General features: G+C 40.7%; 1 protein-coding gene across 1 annotated transcript; it reads left to right on the plus strand.

The window, feature by feature from the left end:
* Positions 1–3476: 3476 nt before the first annotated feature.
* On the plus strand, positions 3477–20137 carry LOC115020165 (thrombospondin-2-like). The gene is made up of 23 exons (XM_029450105.1): positions 3477–3663; positions 4015–4086; positions 4386–4939; positions 5401–5485; positions 7645–7844; positions 9237–9377; positions 9463–9556; positions 9947–10117; positions 10918–11094; positions 11446–11619; positions 12260–12387; positions 12483–12635; positions 13847–14065; positions 14160–14267; positions 14356–14515; positions 14614–14732; positions 14812–15046; positions 16444–16671; positions 16797–17068; positions 17147–17244; positions 17475–17614; positions 18141–18171; positions 18506–20137. Exons 2-23 carry the CDS (start codon positions 4020–4022, stop codon positions 18507–18509), a joined length of 3558 nt encoding a protein of 1185 aa, XP_029305965.1. The 5' UTR covers positions 3477–3663; positions 4015–4019; the 3' UTR covers positions 18510–20137.
* Positions 20138–20621: the final 484 nt, after the last annotated feature.

A 20621-nucleotide genomic window follows, 5' to 3' on the forward strand; every position in this document is an offset into this window, starting at 1 on the left:
AAAGCGTAGGATGACTAGTGGATAGCATCAGGCTGTTGAAAGACAGTTAGAACTTCCTTCGAAGCCAGAAGGTCAAACTGGATGTCCTGCATAGTTGCGATTTTAAAGATTAATGGTGTGTACAGATCATCCTGAATGTTTTCCACAGTGTTCTTGCTCCCGTGTCGACTTCTCAATTGGCTCACAAAACCTATATTCACGGAGCTCTGTTCCGTAAAATGAAGCCCGTCGAGTGACTCAAATTTTGTAAATTACGACCTGTAACAATTCATCTCAGCAGGAGAGGAAACGCGCCGCAGGAAGCCTAGGAATATTATATCATCATGGTGTCATTTTATGCATAAATGCAAGAACATAGGAGGCTGAAGTGTACAAAAATTACATCACACACAATCGTATTTTGCTAGTGAACGGTTAGATCTATTTCTGCACAACAACTGTCTTAGTTTTCCATATCTTACAGCACAGAGGCTTTGATTGATGGTTGGTCTGATGTGGCTCCATACATCAGCTACTGTATAAACAAAACACTGTGTCATCAGGTCAAATGAACATTCATTGCAGGAAGATACATTTTGTCTAACGTTTGCAGAGAGAAAATAAGCTAACAAGTGTTTAAATTGAGGGGAAAGACAAAAATAAATGAAGTCAGTGACTGTGAAATTTAAGTGACCGGTGTTTGGCGAAGGAAACACTATAATATTTTGACAGTGAAAATTGCTATTGTGAGATCTCTTGAAGAAAACGTCTGAAACTCCAGTCTTTCTTTTTTTAGGCAGCCGTGCCATGCAAGCGGCTCTGTATGGCTGTACTTAAAGCACAGTGGTGCTTTTATCTAAGTACAAATGTCAGCATGTTCACAATGACAATGCTAGCATGCTGGTGTTAAGCAGTTGTAATGTTTACAATGTTCACCTTCTTAGTTTAGTGTTTTAGCGTGCTAAAATGTGCTTATTAGCACGAAACACAAAGTGCAGCTGAGGTTAATCAAAAAATACAAAAACAAACTGGAGACTACCAATGATAAATCCACTTCCAGAGTAGGCTGTAGCTAAACGGGGAAGGGACCGGTCACATTGGTTTTAGAGGAACAAAGATTCATTTGATGCCATTGCCAGCAAACTTACTTGTGGTTTGGAGCAACTATAATATAGTAAGTGATGAGCACAGTGAATGAGTAATGAGGGCAGTAACATCCAAAGAAAATGCGGCTTCCCTCCAGGTATTTAAATGCATACTGTACATTATGTTGCAATTGTGATGCAAACAGAACCGTCATTCCATTTGGGACATTATACAATGATATTTTACAATGCCAGTTATTCTGTCCAAATGTGTTTCATTGGAATTACTCAACTTCTGGCATTATCAAATGGACTATTTGAAGTAAATCTTAACTAAAAAGGCAATTTCTACATAACCTCTTAATTTTAGTAATTCCCAGAACTATTGTATTTTACAGAGGACGTGACATGTAACATGTGTCACTCTCTCCAGTTCTCAGTACTTTAAACATTTCAGGTGCCAGATTTTCTTTTTGGACTGTGCTCCTGAGTCACACTGAACCCATTTTTTAAGTTAAAAACACATAAACCTCCTTGGTGACGTCACAGCTTGGAGAAGAGAGATGGAAACTATAGTTGTTTATCAACCTAACTGACATCCATCACCTTCATTTTATGAGTCCTCCAGATCTCTGGTGTTTGTAGCATTTAAAGAGGAGTCCACGTTTATGTGTGGATCTCTGCTGCCCACTAGGTAAGCATTGGTTCATGCTGTGGTCCAAAATTACCCAGAAAGTCTTCAAAAATATATTGTTTGTACTGTGTTTTTCAGAACGATATTACAGCAGTGTGTTCTTGACTCTCTTTTGGTTTGGTGTAAACAAGTCTGACATGGATTTGTTTCCACCGTTTATTCTTTTCTTCACATTTATAAGTATTACATGACTTTGAATGGATAAAAATACATTCAAATTTCAGTTCACTGGCTACATTTGCTATGCTGTTGCGCTGTATTTATTGGTGATGCTGAAGTTGACTTTTTATCTGAACTCCTCTTGTAAAGCCTCATTACTCAGTACTTGTCATATAGGTAAAAGTAAGTGAGGTAATGCAGATTTAAAAAATGAAAGTTATCACTGTGATGATAGTAAATCATTGTATTAAAAAAAGTCTAGCTTACTTTAAAAGCTATAAAATCTAAAAGCTTATTCTAGCCTTATACTAAAACAGCCATTGACTATTTTTTCCTTCCATAACTGACATTATTACTTTGATGATTAATGTTTTAAAAGGAAAATATTTAAACTGATTAAAACCCATCTTGAGAAAGTACAACTGGCAGCTGCACACTACCACTTTTAATGAGCGGAAGACTGTGGAAGATTTCAACTTTTTCCACCCCTGACAGTTTTAATCTGATGTTCTCTGGTCACTGCAGAATGCTTTTATCATCAATAAGCATTGTCATATTCTTGTATGTCTGACTAACCCTTCACTACTGTTTCTCATTTCTGTCAGGTTATGAATCCATGTTGTTGAAAGGCAATCGCAGTGGGAAGAAACTGTCTGTTCTTCAGCCACTTCTTTCCTCTAAATGGAATGCACGTTTCCAATTGACGCAAACCATCCCTGAGACATATCCTATTGGTACACAAAGGCTTACCCACATCCAGAGCTATGATCCATCCACAGGGCTCCAGGAATGAGACATTGTATCAGCTTTTCTTTCCCTGACACCATAAAGGGAAGCCTTGGCAAAAACCTGACTATCTCCAGGCACAAGACACTGCTTGCCAGCAAAGTGGAAGTATCCAAAGTATCTATTGTATTACGCGTCATTTTCTTGTTCTTTTTTTGTCTCACATTGCAGACATAACTGGGATTCTCACTTTGAGTTATTGATGTTTTTCAAGTTGTGAATTATAACACTGTTTGTTTTAGTCAAAATGCTGACAAAATGCCACATATTCGAAATATTTACTTTATGCTTGAATTATTTCCTTTAAAAAGATAACCTATAAGATTCAGGAAAGTAGGGGTCAAAGCTTTGTTTTATACCTTACAAATCTCTGATGTATTATAATTATTTTGTTAGTAGTAAGTGCACCTAATGCTGATACAGCTATTGAAAATATCTTTGGTATCTTTCTCGCTGTAACATTGTCCCTCCAGTGTAAATCAGCCCACTTCCCGCAATATGTCTTCCCCAGTGAAAGTGAATGAGGTTTAATAGGCTGGGGATGGTGGGCATCACGGTGAGAGAGGAGGGGAGGGGTCACGAACCCCCCATACCAGCCTCTGTAAGCGAGCGCGGATAACAAAATTACGCCATCGGAAGATAATTATGTAACTCTGTCTTTTAACAACCGGCCGCAAAAGGTTCATTCCCAAAATAGTTTGATTGACAGGCTCTCTGCGAACCTCTATATAAGAGGAAGGAGGTGGATGCCTCAGTCACTGTTGTGCCTTAAGTCCTACAGACTGTGGATGTAGTGAACCAAAGAGGACTTTACGCTTTTTACGCACGAGGTTTACAGGAGCTACCACTTCGCATTCATTTAATCATCGGCTTGTTTTGTTTGTTGCCCGATTCCTCCTTTTTATTTTCTTGTTTGTCGGATATCTGACTGAATTTGAAATTAAAGAGTGCATTCGTCAGGTAAGTTGCATGAACGGCACGAAATCGTATTTATTGTTGAACTTGTCTGTGAAGGTAGATAAAGTACGAGACATTTAACAGCAAGTAATTCATTTGGCTACTTGTTGACTGAAAACATAGAATTAAGGGATTTTCCTCAACAGGCTTCAGAGTCTGCATGTGATGCTGTAAACTGTAAAGTGTAGTTGAATATTTGTCTCTTTTTATTCTTCTGTTGTAGCGTTATCTCTCTTTATCTTTCGAATTATTCATTGAGAGGCTCAAGGGCAAATTCAACATTTGAGATGGACCAAAAAAGAAAAGAGGGACATAAAAACCTTTAATAAATAACTTTTCTGTTGTTTTTTGAAGGAGATATGATACTCAGGAGAAGTCTCTTCTTGCTGTTCTTATCATTTCATTTCCTCCACGCATTACTTCAAGGTAAGTGGAACACTTGTAAACGACTGTAATGCTGAGTAATAATTATAATAATACAAGTTATTTATACGATTGTTATTAAACTATTGAAACTAACTCAATGCTAGGAGCCCCACTAACTTGAGGTGCAACAATCCATTCCAGTGAAGTTATTATTATTAATATTATTTTTATTTTTATTTCTTAACATTTTGCAATTTCTTTGCCATTTGCCATTGTTCCTTTGTCTTAAAAGGGCTTATGAACTCTTATTTCCCCCCAAAGAAACTGTCCATTTGCATTTCCTCTGGTCTGATTTGTAGATGGTGAGCAGGAGGACGAGACATCCTTCGACTTGTTTGAAATCACCCAAATCACTCGCAAGACTCTGGGGGCCAAACAGTTCAGGGGCCAAGACTTGGATGCTCCTGCTTTCCGCTTCATCCGCTTCGACCACCTGCCCCCAGTGAGCCCCCCCATACTTAAACAAATACTACGTCAGATCCAAAACAATGAGGGCTTTGTGTTTGTGGCAAGTATACGCCAGGACCGCGCCTCCAGGGGCACCCTGATTGGTTTGGAGAGCCCTGATGGCCGGCGGCAGTTTGAGATTGTGTCCAATGGACGTGCCAACACTCTGGACCTGGTTTACTGGGTGGACGGCTCCCAGAACGTGGTTTCATTCGAGGATGTGGACCTGTCTGACTCACAGTGGAAGAATATCACACTTCATGTTCATGGGGAAAATGCAAACCTGTTTGTGGGCTGCAGCCTGATCGACAGCTTCCTCCTGGATGAGCCTTTCTACGAGCACCTGCAGGCTGAGGGAAGCCGCATGTATGTTGCAAAGGGATCCACTCGGGAGAACCACTTCAGGGTAAGACAGAGACGTCGGCTTATGTGTAGCTAGACAAGGATTTCCCAGGATCTGGAAACGTTTTCTACTTCAGTCCTTTTGTGACTTTTTTAGCTGTGCTGGGCGAGTTTAATGACCCTACAATATTTTGTCACCTCTCATAAATTACTACATTTGTAATAAAAGCTCATTTTAAACAACAGTTTTTCTGAAGTAGAGACAAGCATACTCCCTCTTCAAAGTGTGGCGGAGTGGCTCAGTGTTGCCCTGGTCTTCCTGTGTGGAAAGGACTCCACATTTAGACTCTAAATTGCCCCTTGTGTGTAAAATTGAGTGTGACGAGGTCAAGAGTGAAGGTGTTTGTCTGTTAGACTGTTTCCCAATGCATTACTCCTTGAAAAGGAGTAAAAGGGTATAGAAAAAAGAAATATGCCAAAGTAGCCAAAATATGAAATAGAGACACATATTTTCTTTCCAAACAGGGCCTTCTGCAGAATGTGCGTTTCATCTTTGACACCGCAGTGGAAGACATCCTGCTGAGCAAAGACTGCGAGGTCACTAAACAAGGTGAGAGTGGATTTCTCTTTATGGTTTTCCACAAGGTTTTTAAACCAACATTCACCCAAAGGTTTCTGCCATTCTCGAGCAGTGGGAACCATTTCTATTTGTGTGATTTTCATAATCCAAATGATGAGTCATAATAATTATATTTGCTAACTGTTTGAAGCCCGATACCTTGCAGATGTGATTGGGAAACACATTCACATGCAATCCTCCAAACCACTGTATCTGTGTTTTGTTAAGTATAAATCACAGCAACTTGCCAGACAAAACAGTTTAGCCAACTCAGTTGACTCCCTTTGTATGAATTTGTCTTTTTTTTTTTTTTAGTGGGTCAAGAAACTTTCGGATTTCATATCTGATCTCCCATCATTACTTCATGTTTACGGAAACAGCAGTGTCGATGCAGTGGCTTGAGGTCGAGCAGTGTGCGTGGTGAACAAAAGGAGATACAGATGCTTACATTTATTTCCATTGGCAGTGGACTCGGGATAATGCCCTGGGAAAGAAAAGAGAAAAGAGAAAGTGAATGCTATACTGCAAAGCAGGGAGCTTCCACTTCCAGCTGCACACACACACACACACACACACACACACACGCACACACACACGCACGCACACACACACACACACACACACACACACACACACACACACACACACACACACAAACACACACAATGAAGTCATGAATTGGCTCTTTGGGTTGCTTTTCTCAGCTGAAGCTTTGCTCGCATAAGGGATAGTACCTTGTGATCTTCAGCTCACACAAAGAGAGGCTGCAACTAAACAGATAGTTAATCATCATTTACAACAAAACTGAAAGGTCACCGGATCTGGAAAAGGTCTCTTTGGTCCACTGTGACAAAGCAAATCCATATGCGGTGTGCATGTTTGTGCGTGACAGAGCAGTTGTTGCATTTCTGATGCCACAAGCAGTGTTGAATTCCAGCTGAGTGAGTTTATTTGTGTAACAAATGTCACCAAGGCCTGGAAGTTTTCTGCATGCCTGCTGGTACCAGTCAGGGTTCTGCCCTGGTAGCCAAAAGTCACTCATAAACCCGCTCAGCCCACACTCATAAAACCTGTCATGTTGGACATTAATGAGCAGTATTAAAACTACCCATGCTTTTTGGTCTTTTTTAAATTCCTTCCTCTATCTGCTTTGAGGAAAATGAGAGAATATCTATCAGGGATTGAAGTATGTGTAAATGCTTTCACAGACGACTTTGTGCGCGTTCACACGCACACACAGCATGAAGCCCTCCTGAGATCTGAATGAATCCAGCAGACTGAAAGGGAAAGAAAACATAGCACCGGCTACAGTGGGACATCATTGAGCAATTTGGACTACTTGATTTAGAGTCCCCGGTCTGCTATTAATCTTCACCAATTTACATTGCAAGATCCAAACCAGTTGCAGATATGTGCTGTGCTTTGGCTTCCACAGAGCTTTGATATGTGTCTTGTGTGTTTGTTTTTGCCATCACACAGCCATAAAGCTCCTCATGATATCACTGAAGTTCAGTAGTTTGAGATACAAGTCAGGGATATAAATTGAGGTAGTGTAAAAGACAGATTCTCATAATTTCATATGGTTTAATGCAAACTCCACCACAAGGGATTTTCACACACTTGAAAAGAGAGGATATCTCTAGTGCCTGTGCTTCGGATCAGCTGTAAGGACGAGACCATGAGCTTTCCAGGCTCCTCGTGAACCCATCTGTTAAGTTCATACTGGACTGGATACTCCACTTTTCTAAAAGGCTGTGAAGGTTTATGAAAACGGCGTGGTTTCTTATCACTCCAGGAACACCCAGATTTCTGCCATCCCCTCCCGTCCTGCCACAGCCAACCCTTTCTGTCATCTCTGGTGGACACATTTACCGTCACCATTTCAAACAGATGCATTTGTCAAATCAAACCCACGCTGACCGAACATCTGTTTTGGGGAACACAATAAACATTGTAATCACTGCATTGTTGTGATCTTTTTGCCGTCTACAGGAAGACGGGAAATTGCTCCGTTCCCTAAACAGAGTCCTTGTGTTTCAATCATCATATCTCATCATCAACTATGTTTTCCATCACCCATGTTGCTCCTTAATTTGCTGTCTGGCTGTTGTTGCTTTTTGTCTTGATGTCTCTTTTTTTGCCACCTCCAGATGTTGCCAATATTGTGAGCGAGAGCACAGAAATTGTGGATGTGAGTCCCTCCATCACGACAAACATTATCGGCCAGAAGACAGACGATGTGGTGACAGATATGTGCGAGCGCTCTTGCGAGGAACTTAGCACCATGTTCCAGGAACTCAAAGGCCTGCGTTTTGTCGTCAGCAACCTAATTGATGGCTTGCAAAAAGTGGTAAGTATTAAAAGTGACATAGTGTAAATCATTGTGTTTGTGTTAGACAAGCTACTGCCCTTTCACTGTGCTTTACATGCCAATTTCAGTGATGAATGGGAAATTGGCAAAATCTGTTTCTGTGCGAGGGAAGAAAAACTTCAGAGAAAATTGACATTTTAGGAAAACAAATTATACAATCCTCAGTGTGGTAGCCAGGAGGTAAGAGGTTTGAATTAGGTTACTAGGTAACCTACATTGGTTTGAAAGAGTCTGGACAGTAACAGTAAGTAGCTGCAGGACTGTTTATAGAGTCGCCTGTGATAGCTGAACCCGTTTGACTCCTGCTATCTGTGGCAGCGTGAGTCAGACAGATTTTATGACATGTTACATGTGGATATAGGAAGTGTTCCCCTGGCAGCGATGGGGTCCAGTCTAATGTCTGGCTGTGTTTAAACAGCCCATGTGTTTCCTCTGGGAGCCTCCCAGCAATAAGAGAGTCTGGGCATAAACCTTGGGAGAAAAAAATCCCGGCTGGGATGAGAAGGGTCCCTGAGGCTCTTCCAGACCAAGTGGTGTCTGAGATTCTAGTGCTGCACGCTGCTGCCTCCCTTTTCAATGGGAGGATGCACACGCACACACACACACACACACACACACACACACACACACACACACACACACACACACACACACACACACACAAGCACACACGCACGCACACACACACTTTTGGCAGTAGTTTATCATTTGACAGCTCCCAAGTGTTCAGGACTCCAGCCAGAGATCCCCTGGTCTCCAATTAGGTTAGAGATTACAATGTGCATAGCTAAGCAACACTTTTCAATGGGATTTCTTGAAACATTAGAGATATAAAGACATGCTGTTTGCAACTTTGAGTAATAAAAAGCACATTTTTAAATGAATATTTTCTTGTTGATACAATGGCGTAGCATTTTTGTGTAGATGTGCTTTTTTGAGTTAAGTTTTCTCTAAGTCTCTTTTCCCTCATGAGGCGAGTCTGAAAGATGTTTCATAATGATATGAAGGTGTCCACCTCAAATTATGAACTAGAGAGGGACAGATAGGGTCATTTGGCCGGTAATTATTATAATATGGGTAGTTGTGTTTCTCAGAGAGTAATGTTTGTGCTTTAACTTGACTGGTTTTCAACAAAAGTAATCTTACTTAAGTGAGAAACAGTACTTCTACTGGAACATGATGCACTATTCCTCTTTCCACCTGGTGAAAAGTAACCACACATGTGCTCTCCTAATAGAATCAGCGTGTCAGCAGGTGGAGGCGATACGTTCACATGCTTTATGGAATGTACACCTTTATCATGAGTGTGCCCTAATCGTTTCTGACTGATCTCCTTTCTGACTGCAAATCTGTCTGTCGTTGTATGTTAAGACAGAGGAGAACACGGTCATGAAGGAGGCCCTTGGGAAGATGAAGAAGGAGAAAGAGAAAAACATGTGCTGGCAGGATGGGCGCCTCTTCGAAGATAAGGAAGACTGGGTTGTAGACAGCTGCACCAAGTGTTCCTGCCAGGTAGTGCCAAGTCATATGGAAATATGGACAGATTTACTGTGAATATCAATGACCCTAATACATCTGTATAATTCATTGATGGCAGGAGTCCAAGATCGTGTGTCACCAAATTACATGCCCCCCAGTGGCTTGTGCCAGCCCATCATTTATCGACGGCGAGTGCTGCCCCGTGTGTTTGCGTAAGTAGTCGGAACCTCCTATTAGCCGTTGCGCCCAGCATATAAACACAATTATAAGCACATGAAGTTGCAATAGCAAGCAGGGTATTTTAGGTTATTGGTTCAATATGCCGTAAAAACAACATTCCACACGTATTAAAGTTTAATACCACAGGACTCTGTCTGTCTCTGTGAGCGACCCACATATTTATAGGTCAAAATATAAGACACTCAGAGTGGCTACTGTGGGTTTTTCAGATGAGCTCATGTGATAAACAGGCATACAAAATTAAAACAGTGCAGTCATGATCCTTTGCTAGTACTTTTATTATTCTGTTTTAACATTCAGGAGAGTGTTTGTGCAAAATTTAAGGAATATATACATTGACTTTATGCTTTTACTTCTTCCAGCTCAAACCAGCGATGATGGCTGGTCCCTCTGGTCAGAGTGGACAGAGTGCACAGTCACCTGCGGGACAGGAACTCAACAGAGGGGTCGGTCATGTGATGCAACAAGCAACCCCTGCACCGGAGCTTCTATTCAGACCCGCAAGTGCAGCCTGAGCAGATGTGACAGCCGTGGTGAGGATGTTTTTTAAACTCTCCTGTCACTCAGTTTTCATTCAAATAAATGGCATCCAGTAGTAACCCCCTTAGTGCTGTGATATTATCTTGATCAAAGTATGCATCTGCCATTGCCACAACTACATAATAATCTAAAAGAAATAGCAGTAAGACTTGTGGGAGGGAGGAACGTGATGGAACTGGGGAAAAACTGAGTTAAATATGAGATCCCCAAAAGTGCAAAAAGACAGAGTTAACGCCTCCATAAATGTGTTGAAATTGGATGCAGTGAATCCCAGTGAAGAGCTGGATTGCATGGTCGGGTTGCAGGGTGTGGCCAGTCAAAGTTAATTCCAAATAAATCACTGGCTGAGAGGGTGCTCCACAGTGCAATGACTCACTACCGCCTGCCATGCCAAAAAATATTGAATTTGAATGAATTTGATCATTAGATGTCCACGACTATATAGAGGTGGATGCCAAAGCTGAAAAAGAGTGTGTTTGGTCAATTGTGGGATTAGCTTGTGTTATTACTTGCAGCTAACATTACACTGCATCTGTGTGAGTGACTGAATCAGTCTAACCACTGGAGGATAGTTTACCCACAAAGACATAAATAATGGAGCAAGCATCTCAGAACATTTTTGAAAGTCAGCCATCGTCGCCAGAATCACATAATGTTTACTTGTAGAAAATGTGCTGGCCATTTTGCTTTGCTTTTGCAAATTATACACGTCTGTAACTATTTGACTGAGTGGAAATCTAGAGGATAATACGTGACATGTGTCTGATTGATATGTTTGATGTTTGATACCCAGTTCGCCAGGACGGAGGGTGGAGTTTGTGGTCGCCGTGGTCGTCCTGCTCAGTGACCTGTGGAGAAGGACAGATAACCAGGATACGACACTGCAACGCTCCTGTTCCACAACTGGGGGGTACAGACTGCGAGGGAAATGGGAGAGAGACTCAGCGTTGCACTGCCAAGCCCTGTCCAAGTGAGTATTTCAGCCTGTTGACTCAAAAGCAGCATCTCTATTACAGCAGCATCCGTGTGGAAGAACCAGACTTTCTTGAGCCTCATGGCTCCCCAAGGCAACATTCCCCATGTGCTGTGGACTGGCTTCCTTTCTGTCATTCAGGAAACGTTGAGTCAAATCAGCGCAATATGTTTTCTCTTGTAGTATTAAGTTCCAGGTGTCTGACTCTCTGGCTGCTTTGTCAAATTTGCAGACTTTAAATTTTGACTTACTTTTATTTAGAAAGAAAGAGTTTTGTGGATATTTGTGGAAATAAATGCTTTACTTTGAAAAATTCACTCCTTAACATCTATCTCCAAATCTTTTTAGTTGATGGTGGTTGGGGTCCTTGGTCTCCATGGGCAACCTGTTCAGCAACATGCAATGGGGGAGTCAAAAGTCGGACGCGTGTGTGCAACAGCCCTCAACCTCAGTACAGCGGCAAGAACTGTATCGGGGAGGCTAACGACAGTGACAGCTGTAACAAAAAACACTGTCCTATTGGTGAGCACCAGTCACTCTACATTAGCCATGCAAACTACAAGCTCTAGGGATGGCAATGTCTGTCAGTCCACAACTTCGGTCCAGACAGAAATATCTCAACAGCTATTGGATAGATTGCATTTGTCCAGACATTTAGGCTTCCCAGAGGATGTATCCTTCTGACTTTTACTCTAGTGACATTTGTAGTTTTGAGTGCAAAAGGAATGGCATTGCCATAGGCTTCGGCTGTTCTTTGTGTTTAGCATGCTAACACAGTAAACTAACATGCTGTAAATGGTAATCATTATACCTGCTAAACACCAACATGTTAGCTATTGTACATTTATTAGCATGCTAACATTAGCTTTAAGCCCAAAGCACCGCTGCGCCTAAGTAGCTAGCTAGTATGTCTGAAGACTGTTGGCCTTGTTACTTGAAGAAGAATGCATCCTCTTTAAAAAATAATAATAATAATAAAAAACATTCTCACTTACTCCCCGAAGAGAAAGTAGCGGCTGCACTGCTTTTGGAAAGAGATATTGAATATTTCATGTAACATCAAAAACCAGCACAAATAAAAGTTGAAGCATTTGGAGAGACACCATACAGATATGTTTTAAATCAATATACCTTGTTTGTGCCCATTCTTGTCGTCTTGCAGATGGCTGTCTGTCTAATCCCTGCTTTGGGGGAGTAGATTGCAACAGCTCTCCAGATGGATCCTGGGAGTGCGGCCCATGCCCTGCTGGTTTCCGTGGAAATGGTACCCACTGTGAAGACATCAATGAGGTAAAACTTCCTCTTTTTCTCATGTGCATGAAGCAGACTTCATTCATGTAATTATTTCTCTTCATTTTGCTAATACTTTTCATTCCCTTTGCCAGTGTGACATGGTGTCTGACGTTTGCTACAAAGTGAGTGGATTGCAGCGCTGCGTCAACACAGATCCAGGTTTCCACTGTCTGCCCTGTCCGATGCGTTACAAGGGCACCCAGCCTTTCGGTATGGGTGTGGAGGCTGCCAAGAAGAATAAACAGGTGCGTTGAAGTTGCTCTCATTCAATGCCAATAACAAATTATTGATTGGATGCAAACAGGAGTAGCATTTGAAGTGAGAACAAAAAGCAGTTAAGTACAATGTGGGCCTTATACTCCAGGCTAGGTTTTCAAAAGCAGCTGTGTGGATTGTTGTATGTCAGATCCAAATTTATGAATGATGGAAGCACCAGCTTGGCTGATTTATAAGCCTTATTCTTGCAGTGAGAGTGTTTATACAGCGTTAGAGGGGAGGCCACCTCACCTTGACCCAGTATCAGCAAGCAGAAGGAGAGGGAGGAGAGCTGGGCAACTCTTAACAACAAACATATGTTACACATCTCTGTTACTTTCATTAGAAGATCAGAGGCGGATTGAAACTGTATTTTTTACTGTATATGTTGAACAGATCAGTGCTATTATTCAGGCAAAATGATGTGAAGTTTTTTCTTGACTTTGGCTCTTCCTGCTAGATCTTTAAAACAGCTCAGTATTTCTACTCCTGTCATAACTGCTAAATTGTAGCTGTATCACAGGTAGTACTTGATTGGAACACACTTTTCTGTTCCCTTGTGATCATTGAATTCACAGATTCTCTGGAAAACTCCCTTGCATTATATCCCTTGTGGATATTTGGATACTCTTTGTCCTCTGCAGCTGCTTGTCTTTGATATGATGCCCCAATTTGACAAATGTATATGGTAAAAGGGGAATTGTCTCATAGCTTGCATTTCACAGTTTTGATCAAAGGCCTGTCCTTGCTGTCACTCTCTGCTCTATGAGCTCATGGAGTGGCATCCAGAGTGCAGTGATGTTCATCCTCTGGTAATGAGTGGCAGCTGTGAACAGCTTGTGCTGCAATAAAGGGGCAACAGTGGGTCTTAGTGGGATGTATGATGCATTAAGTGATATTTTATATAATCAACTGTGCCCAGAAGAGCCACGCACTTTGGCTTTGTCCAAAATCTCTTCCTTAATCCGTCACTTTGATTCGGAGTCGCCCTCACTTTTGAGTGGTCTTCCAAAGAGAAAGTTACAAGTAGTACTGGTACGATAAGTACTCTTGACTTGAACTTGTCAGCAAAAAAACATTTAAAAACACTGATCATCTTTCTTTCTTTTTTATGGAAGATCACATCCAGTGCCCTTGATGTTGGATAAGGTCTATGGTAAATCTCATAAAACAGTTCCACATCCCCTGTTTTCTTCTGTAGGTGTGTGAACCAGAGAACCCATGCAAGGACAAAACCCACAACTGTCACAAATATGCCGAATGCATCTACATCAGCCACTTCAGTGACCCTATGTACAAGTGTGAGTGCAGGACCGGTTACGCTGGAGATGGCTTCATTTGTGGAGAAGACTCGGACTTGGATGGCTGGCCCAATCAGAACCTTGTGTGTGGTGCCAACGCCACATATCACTGCAAGAAGGTATTTTATTGAACTCCATCACCTTATTTGATGAAGCCTTTACTGCAGTGATTATAAACTAAAGTATCTGTAAAATGTCCCACTATTATTTCAGGACAACTGCCCCAGCCTTCCCAACTCTGGGCAAGAAGACTTTGACAAAGACGGTCAAGGAGATGCTTGTGACAAGGATGACGACAATGATGGAATTATTGACGAGAGGGTATGAGAGTTTTTAACACATTTTATTTCTATGATCAGATTCATGATACTTAAAGAATTCCCTAACAGCTATGTACTATCCGCCACAGGACAACTGCCCCCTCCTTTACAATCCTCGTCAGTTTGACTTTGACAAGGATGAAGTTGGCGACCGCTGTGATAACTGTCCCTATGAACACAACCCTGCTCAAATAGACACCGACCACAACGGAGAAGGGGACGCCTGCGCCATAGACATTGATGGAGATGGTAAACAGATAAAATCAGTGCATCTAGGGAAGCTTATTGTTATATTTCTAACCTAAATAGAAAGAGGGAAAATGTCATCAACTTACCTTTTTCCTCAGAAATTCTGAATGAGGTTGACAACTGCCCCTATGTGTACAACACTGAGCAGAAGGACACTGACATGGATGGAGTTGGTGACCAGTGTGACAACTGTCCATTGTTGCACAACCCTGACCAGGTACATTATCACATTGCATACAATGACACTTTACAGTAGGTAGAGGAAGTGTTAACCTCTGTCTGCATTTATCCAACAGACTGACGTAGACAATGACCTGGTTGGAGATCAGTGTGACAATAACCAGGACATCGATGAAGACGGCCATCAGAACAACCTGGACAACTGTCCCTATGTGGCCAACTCCAACCAGGTTGACCATGACAAGGATGGCAAAGGAGACGCATGTGACTATGATGATGATGATGATGGTATACCTGACGACAGGGACAACTGCAGACTGACACCCAACACAGACCAGCTGGACTCTGATGGTGAGGATGTAACTTTTAAAGGGTTAAAAGGTTGCACCGTAGAGTGCATGCCATGTGATTTTGATTCCTGTGTGAATCCAGCTTTTGATGTTTTGCACTGATATATGTTTAATGCAGCAATGCAGAAGTGGCAGCACAAAGGGTTTTGAAATGTTCCTACTTAACTACAAATGAATTGTATTAACATTTGCCTTAGCCAATAACAGCTAACTTTAAAGGGACAGTTCAGCCCAAAATTGCCTGTAGTGCTTTTTATCAATCTACATTGTTTAGATGTGAGTAACCGAGAGTTGGAGAAATCGGGCGTAGAGATTTCTGCCTTCTTTCGAATATATTGGAACTTGCACTTGGCTTGTGGTGCCCAAAGAGATGGTGGTGCACTTGTTGTATATATACTGTACTTGCAAATACTTGCTGCAGGCTTGAAAAGGTTTGATGCAGCTATATTTTCTTATTTTATTTGTTACTTTCTTGCAAATATTACATAGTAAATGATGACATAAAGATACAGTATGACACATTGAGATTGAAAGTTGATTGACAAAATAACCTCACCACAAGGTCCACTCAGTAGCCGTTGGAGCTTTGGCTGCACTCAGACTTTGTACTCATTACTCAGTGATGTTCACATTTAGCTTCAGTATGCCTTCTACCAGATGTTTTCATAGTCAGCAATTAGCTCCACTGCAGCAGGTGTGAAATATGGTGACTGTGGAAAGAGTCAACGGCCCGGTTGGCACGATTGATGTCATTCTGCATGACTTCAGCCAGGCTGTGAAGTTTTTATTTCCTTCAGGCTTTGCTTGTGATTAATCCACAGTGGCCAATTTAAGCAGGGTTACCTGGAGTTTGTACAGCTGTCTGTAACTGGAAACAGACCTCGAAGGAGGAAGGCCCTGGACACTGGTGCTTTCACAGCTCATCAGATAGTGTTTATTTGATAGGATCGTTTTAGCCCCATTTGCAATAACACATCTGATGACAGAATCAGCTAGCTACTTCCACGCAGTGGCCTTCATTATCCACTGGTGTGTCCTTTCCACTGTAAGCTCCTGGCCTGTAATCTGGCTCCAATAGCCTTCAAGCTTCAGATGGTTACAAGTATCAGTGGAAGTTGTCACAGCATGAAAAGATGGCTGATTTGCCTTAGTAGACTTGGCAAATGTATTATAGCCAGTTTCCTGCGAGGAATTGCTTTTTTCCCCATTTAGTTTTAATATTAACTTGGAGGAGCTCCTCAGTACTCATAGCATTGGCATTTTTTGTTATGATACTCACATTAGCTGCCATAGAGATTTTCCCATCTGTGGAAAAATCGGAAAAAATGTAATATAAATCATGCATGTCTAATTTAAATTAGGTCAAACTAATTTATTTGATGTCTTTTTTTTGAGCAGGCGATGGAAGAGGGGATGTCTGCAAAGATGACTTTGACAACGACAATATTCCAGATATTATTGACGTGTGTCCGGAGAACAATGCCATCAGTTTCACAGACTTCAGGAAGTTCCAGATGGTCCACTTGGATCCTAAGGGAACCACTCAAATCGATCCCAACTGGGTGGTCAGACACCAGGGCAAAGAGCTGGTTCAGACTGCCAACTCTGACCCAGGCATTGCAGTTGGTGAGCGGCCCACATATGTTTACTCTCCAACAACCATTTCATGTGCTGCTCTTTAAAAGATTTGATACTCCATTTGACTGTACAGCTCAAAGATTGAGCTTCATGCTTCTGTCACACAATCACAGGTTTTGATGAGTTCAATGCTGTGGACTTCAGTGGAACAATGTACGTGAACACGGACAGAGATGATGACTATGCAGGCTTTGTGTTCGGCTACCAGTCGAGTGGCCGTTTTTATGTCGTGATGTGGAAGCAGATCACGCAGACTTACTGGGAGGACAAGCCCTCCAAGGCCTTCGGCATCTCTGGCGTTTCACTCAAAGTCGTCAACTCGACCACTGGCACTGGTGAAAACCTCAGGAATGCTTTGTGGCACACGGGCAACACTGCTGGACAGGTGGGCTGCAGTCTTGATGCTTTTTGGTCTGTTTTAAAGACTGAAGCAGTATTAAGTGTTGTTAACTGTTTTGCATAGGTGCGGACTCTGTGGCATGATCCCAAAAACATTGGTTGGAAGGATTACACAGCTTACAGGTGGCATCTCATCCACAGACCAAAGACTGGGTTTATAAGGTGAGAAAAAAAGTTTAACCAAAACAGGAACACCTATTGTTTTTCTGTCTCAATGATAGACAACTTTGATTGCAGTACACAACTGAACTATAGGATGTGTTTTAGTCTTTTTATTTAATCACTCTTATCCCTCTACTGCAGTTTATCTGTAGTTCATAGTATACCGTACATTGGTAATCATCATAATCTCAACACATTCACAAATGTATGTCTGTTCTGTATTTTTGCAGGGTTGTGGTCTATGAAGGTAAACAGATCATGGCTGACTCAGGACCAGTTTATGACAAGACGTTTGCCGGAGGAAGGTTAGGCTTGTTTGTCTTCTCACAAGAGCTGGTGTTCTTCTCCGACCTCAAGTATGAGTGCAGAGGTTAGTACAAACACTTTGATTATTTTGAAGTCCTAACCATACATTTTTTTATTTTCTTATAGAAATATTGACGTGTGTTTATGTGTGTGCATGAATTACATTAAATTTCAAAAACCAAAACTTTGAAAACCACCACATTCGACAGCTAAAACACTTGTCTACTAAATCTCACACACCTACGTTAATGCATTACCTTACCTTATACCAAACGTTTCACATACACTTGAAAATAGATATTTTTTAACCACAACCTTAGCAGACTGATAATAGCAATATGTAGAATTAGTTTTGATTTGTTTGTTTGCTGTTTTGAGCACAAAAAAATAAAGAATTCTAAATCATTTGTAATTAATTGCATTGAAGGATTCACACTGTAATATCCACATTTGTACATGTTTGGGAGCTTTTCACAACTCAATAATATGTCGATACATACAGTACAAAGATCAGAAAGTGGAGGAGAAAACCCTCTCCACCTTTGTATCATGTGGGTATTTAAATGTTCAACATCTTTTTCAAACCTCAGATAAGCCGGAGTTGCCAACAGTGTTCACAAGGTAATGAAAGGAGGGGTTATGTGTTGTGTGTTGGCTGAAGCAAAAATTGAATGGTCACGCTGTGTTTCTGCTTGTCAGCTTGCCTACGTACAATGCCCCAGATGCATTGTGAAAGACCTTGCGTGTTGGTCCAAGGATCTTCTGTTGGAAAATGAGCCTGCAGCCTTTTCACAATCACAGCCACAGTTATTTAAGACACGCTTCTTTTTTTCCCCACACAGTGCTCATGTTGTTTCTGCACTCTGGCACTTTGACTGTGTGAATCTCGTTATGTGTCCTAGTTTTGATTATAAATGTGGCGGTAATGGAAGCTATTTTCTCAATCTTTCCACAGATAACTGAATCAAGTCTGATAGAAAAAAACATCAGAAGGCAAAAAAGACAAGAATCTCTTAAAGTAAACATCACGTCATCGCTAAATCCAAATGAGACTTTCCATACTTCTCCATGATTTGCCTTAATCCATCCACTGGAGAGGAAACCATGGCCGATTTCAGTTGAAACAAATCAATTTATACATTTCTCAAGCTTGGAAAGAAGAACTGGTGAGATTGGACGAGTTTATTTGGGGGAAAAAGCAGATTATCTAATTATAACTAGTGTACCTATGTCTACATTTTAAAGGGTTCATTGTACAACCACCTACATGCTGTTTATGCTTTCCTACAGTTTCTTGTAACTTGTAAGTGACTTGGTCGGTATCTTTAATACAGTCTGTTTGGTATTAAGAGGCTCAGTCATGGCTAATCCTACAGTGTTTGACAAACATAAACTGTAACCAAAGCATAATCATTTAGCCGTCTCAACTACATTCCTATTTATCCTCATTCTTTTCATCCTGAATGTGTTTTCTATTTTATGGAGAATGATTTAAATAAGCCATTTTAGTAAATGCCAAAGATGTTTATACTAAGTCTGTATTATAATTCTTTTTTGTAAATTATTTATGCTCTGCTTGTTCTGTTTGTTTGCCTTTTTTTGCATTTGAGTTTGTAAATAATTATTTATTTGTTTACACTGACAAAACGCATAATTGAATATCACAAACGTCAAGATAACACCCTATAGTTTCGCAAGATTTGTAGTATTGCCATGCATTTCCTTTACTTGTTAGTTTTTCTAATATTTTACATAAACTGTAGCGTAAAGCTTTGGAGATGATAAACTTCAGCTGCTTTTCAGTAATCATCATACATAAACGCAGCATGTGTTTATGTATGTGACAGTTGCTGCCAGAGGAATTCTGGTAGTATGTGTATGTTACAAAAAGCTACTGTTTATTTTCTTGGCTGTCCAGACGGGGCCTCATTGTCCTCAAAGTGATATATCACGTTGGTACACTTGGAACATGTTTTAGTGCTCATACTCTATATCTATAGGAGCTTATAAATGACCATCACCAAACTTGGACTGAAAATTGGGCTACTGGCACTGTAGCAAGCCCCCTTTTCGTATTCGATATTGAAACACTGTAACACGTCTACAAAGAAAAGTAGATAAAGGTTTCAAAATCTGTTTTAAAGGTAGTGAGATTAATAGATGTGCCTGTTTCCTGGTAAATCTAATGTACCAAGCACCAAGTGATATATCACATCAACAACTGAGAGTCATGAAGATCAAATACAGTACAAATATTTTATACAAATTACTTTTTCATTCATATGTTAGTCACAAGTATCACTTATGGATGTTTTGAAGCTTTACAGTGTTGGTTGAAATGGAATCCAGATGAAGGTCTCTGAAAACAAAGTGTGACTGTGTGCCTGTATAGTGTGTACAACATTGTTGTCATGAGTCTGTATAGCAGCCGTGTTTTCCATGTTTGGTTTCCATCTTGTTCATTTTGTTGAGAGTTTGCAATGCACAAAATGTAAATGTTTTTTTTGTATTCTCGTGTTGTTAGATTTACATTTTCTACAAACAGTGTAAGATTGTTCTGTTTCATAAATAAATCTCTTGTACACCATTTTGTTGTTTTCATACATGAGGACAGTTATCCCATATTCGTACTATCGAAATAATGCTGTTTAACCAACATTACACAAAAACTATGAAAGACTAGCGAAATAAATGTTAAAGCATAAGGCTACAAAATTCATAAAAAGACTTTAAGAATTGTGTCTTGCATTACTTTCTGACTTCCCTATTTTGTCTCAGCACCAAACTAATTTGTTCCTACTGAAGATGTAAATCTTGTAGATTCATTCTTTTATTTTCAAAAAAATATATAATAATCTCAGTAAACAGCTGGGCACTGTTTAGCAAATGTTACATAAACAGAAGTACATTTGTTTGGGACTATTTTCAGCGGTAATACACATTTCGTCAACTGAGAGTTATCAAGGTCTATCTGCACTTTGACCAGTTTTGAGAAAAACGCATTTGAAAATTCAACAGTTCATAACGTGGACACTATAAAACCAATTCCAACCAATTTTGACACATCACAT

This window comes from Cottoperca gobio, chromosome 15 (genome assembly GCF_900634415.1).
Source record: "Cottoperca gobio chromosome 15, fCotGob3.1, whole genome shotgun sequence".
NCBI lineage: Eukaryota > Metazoa > Chordata > Actinopteri > Perciformes > Bovichtidae > Cottoperca > Cottoperca gobio.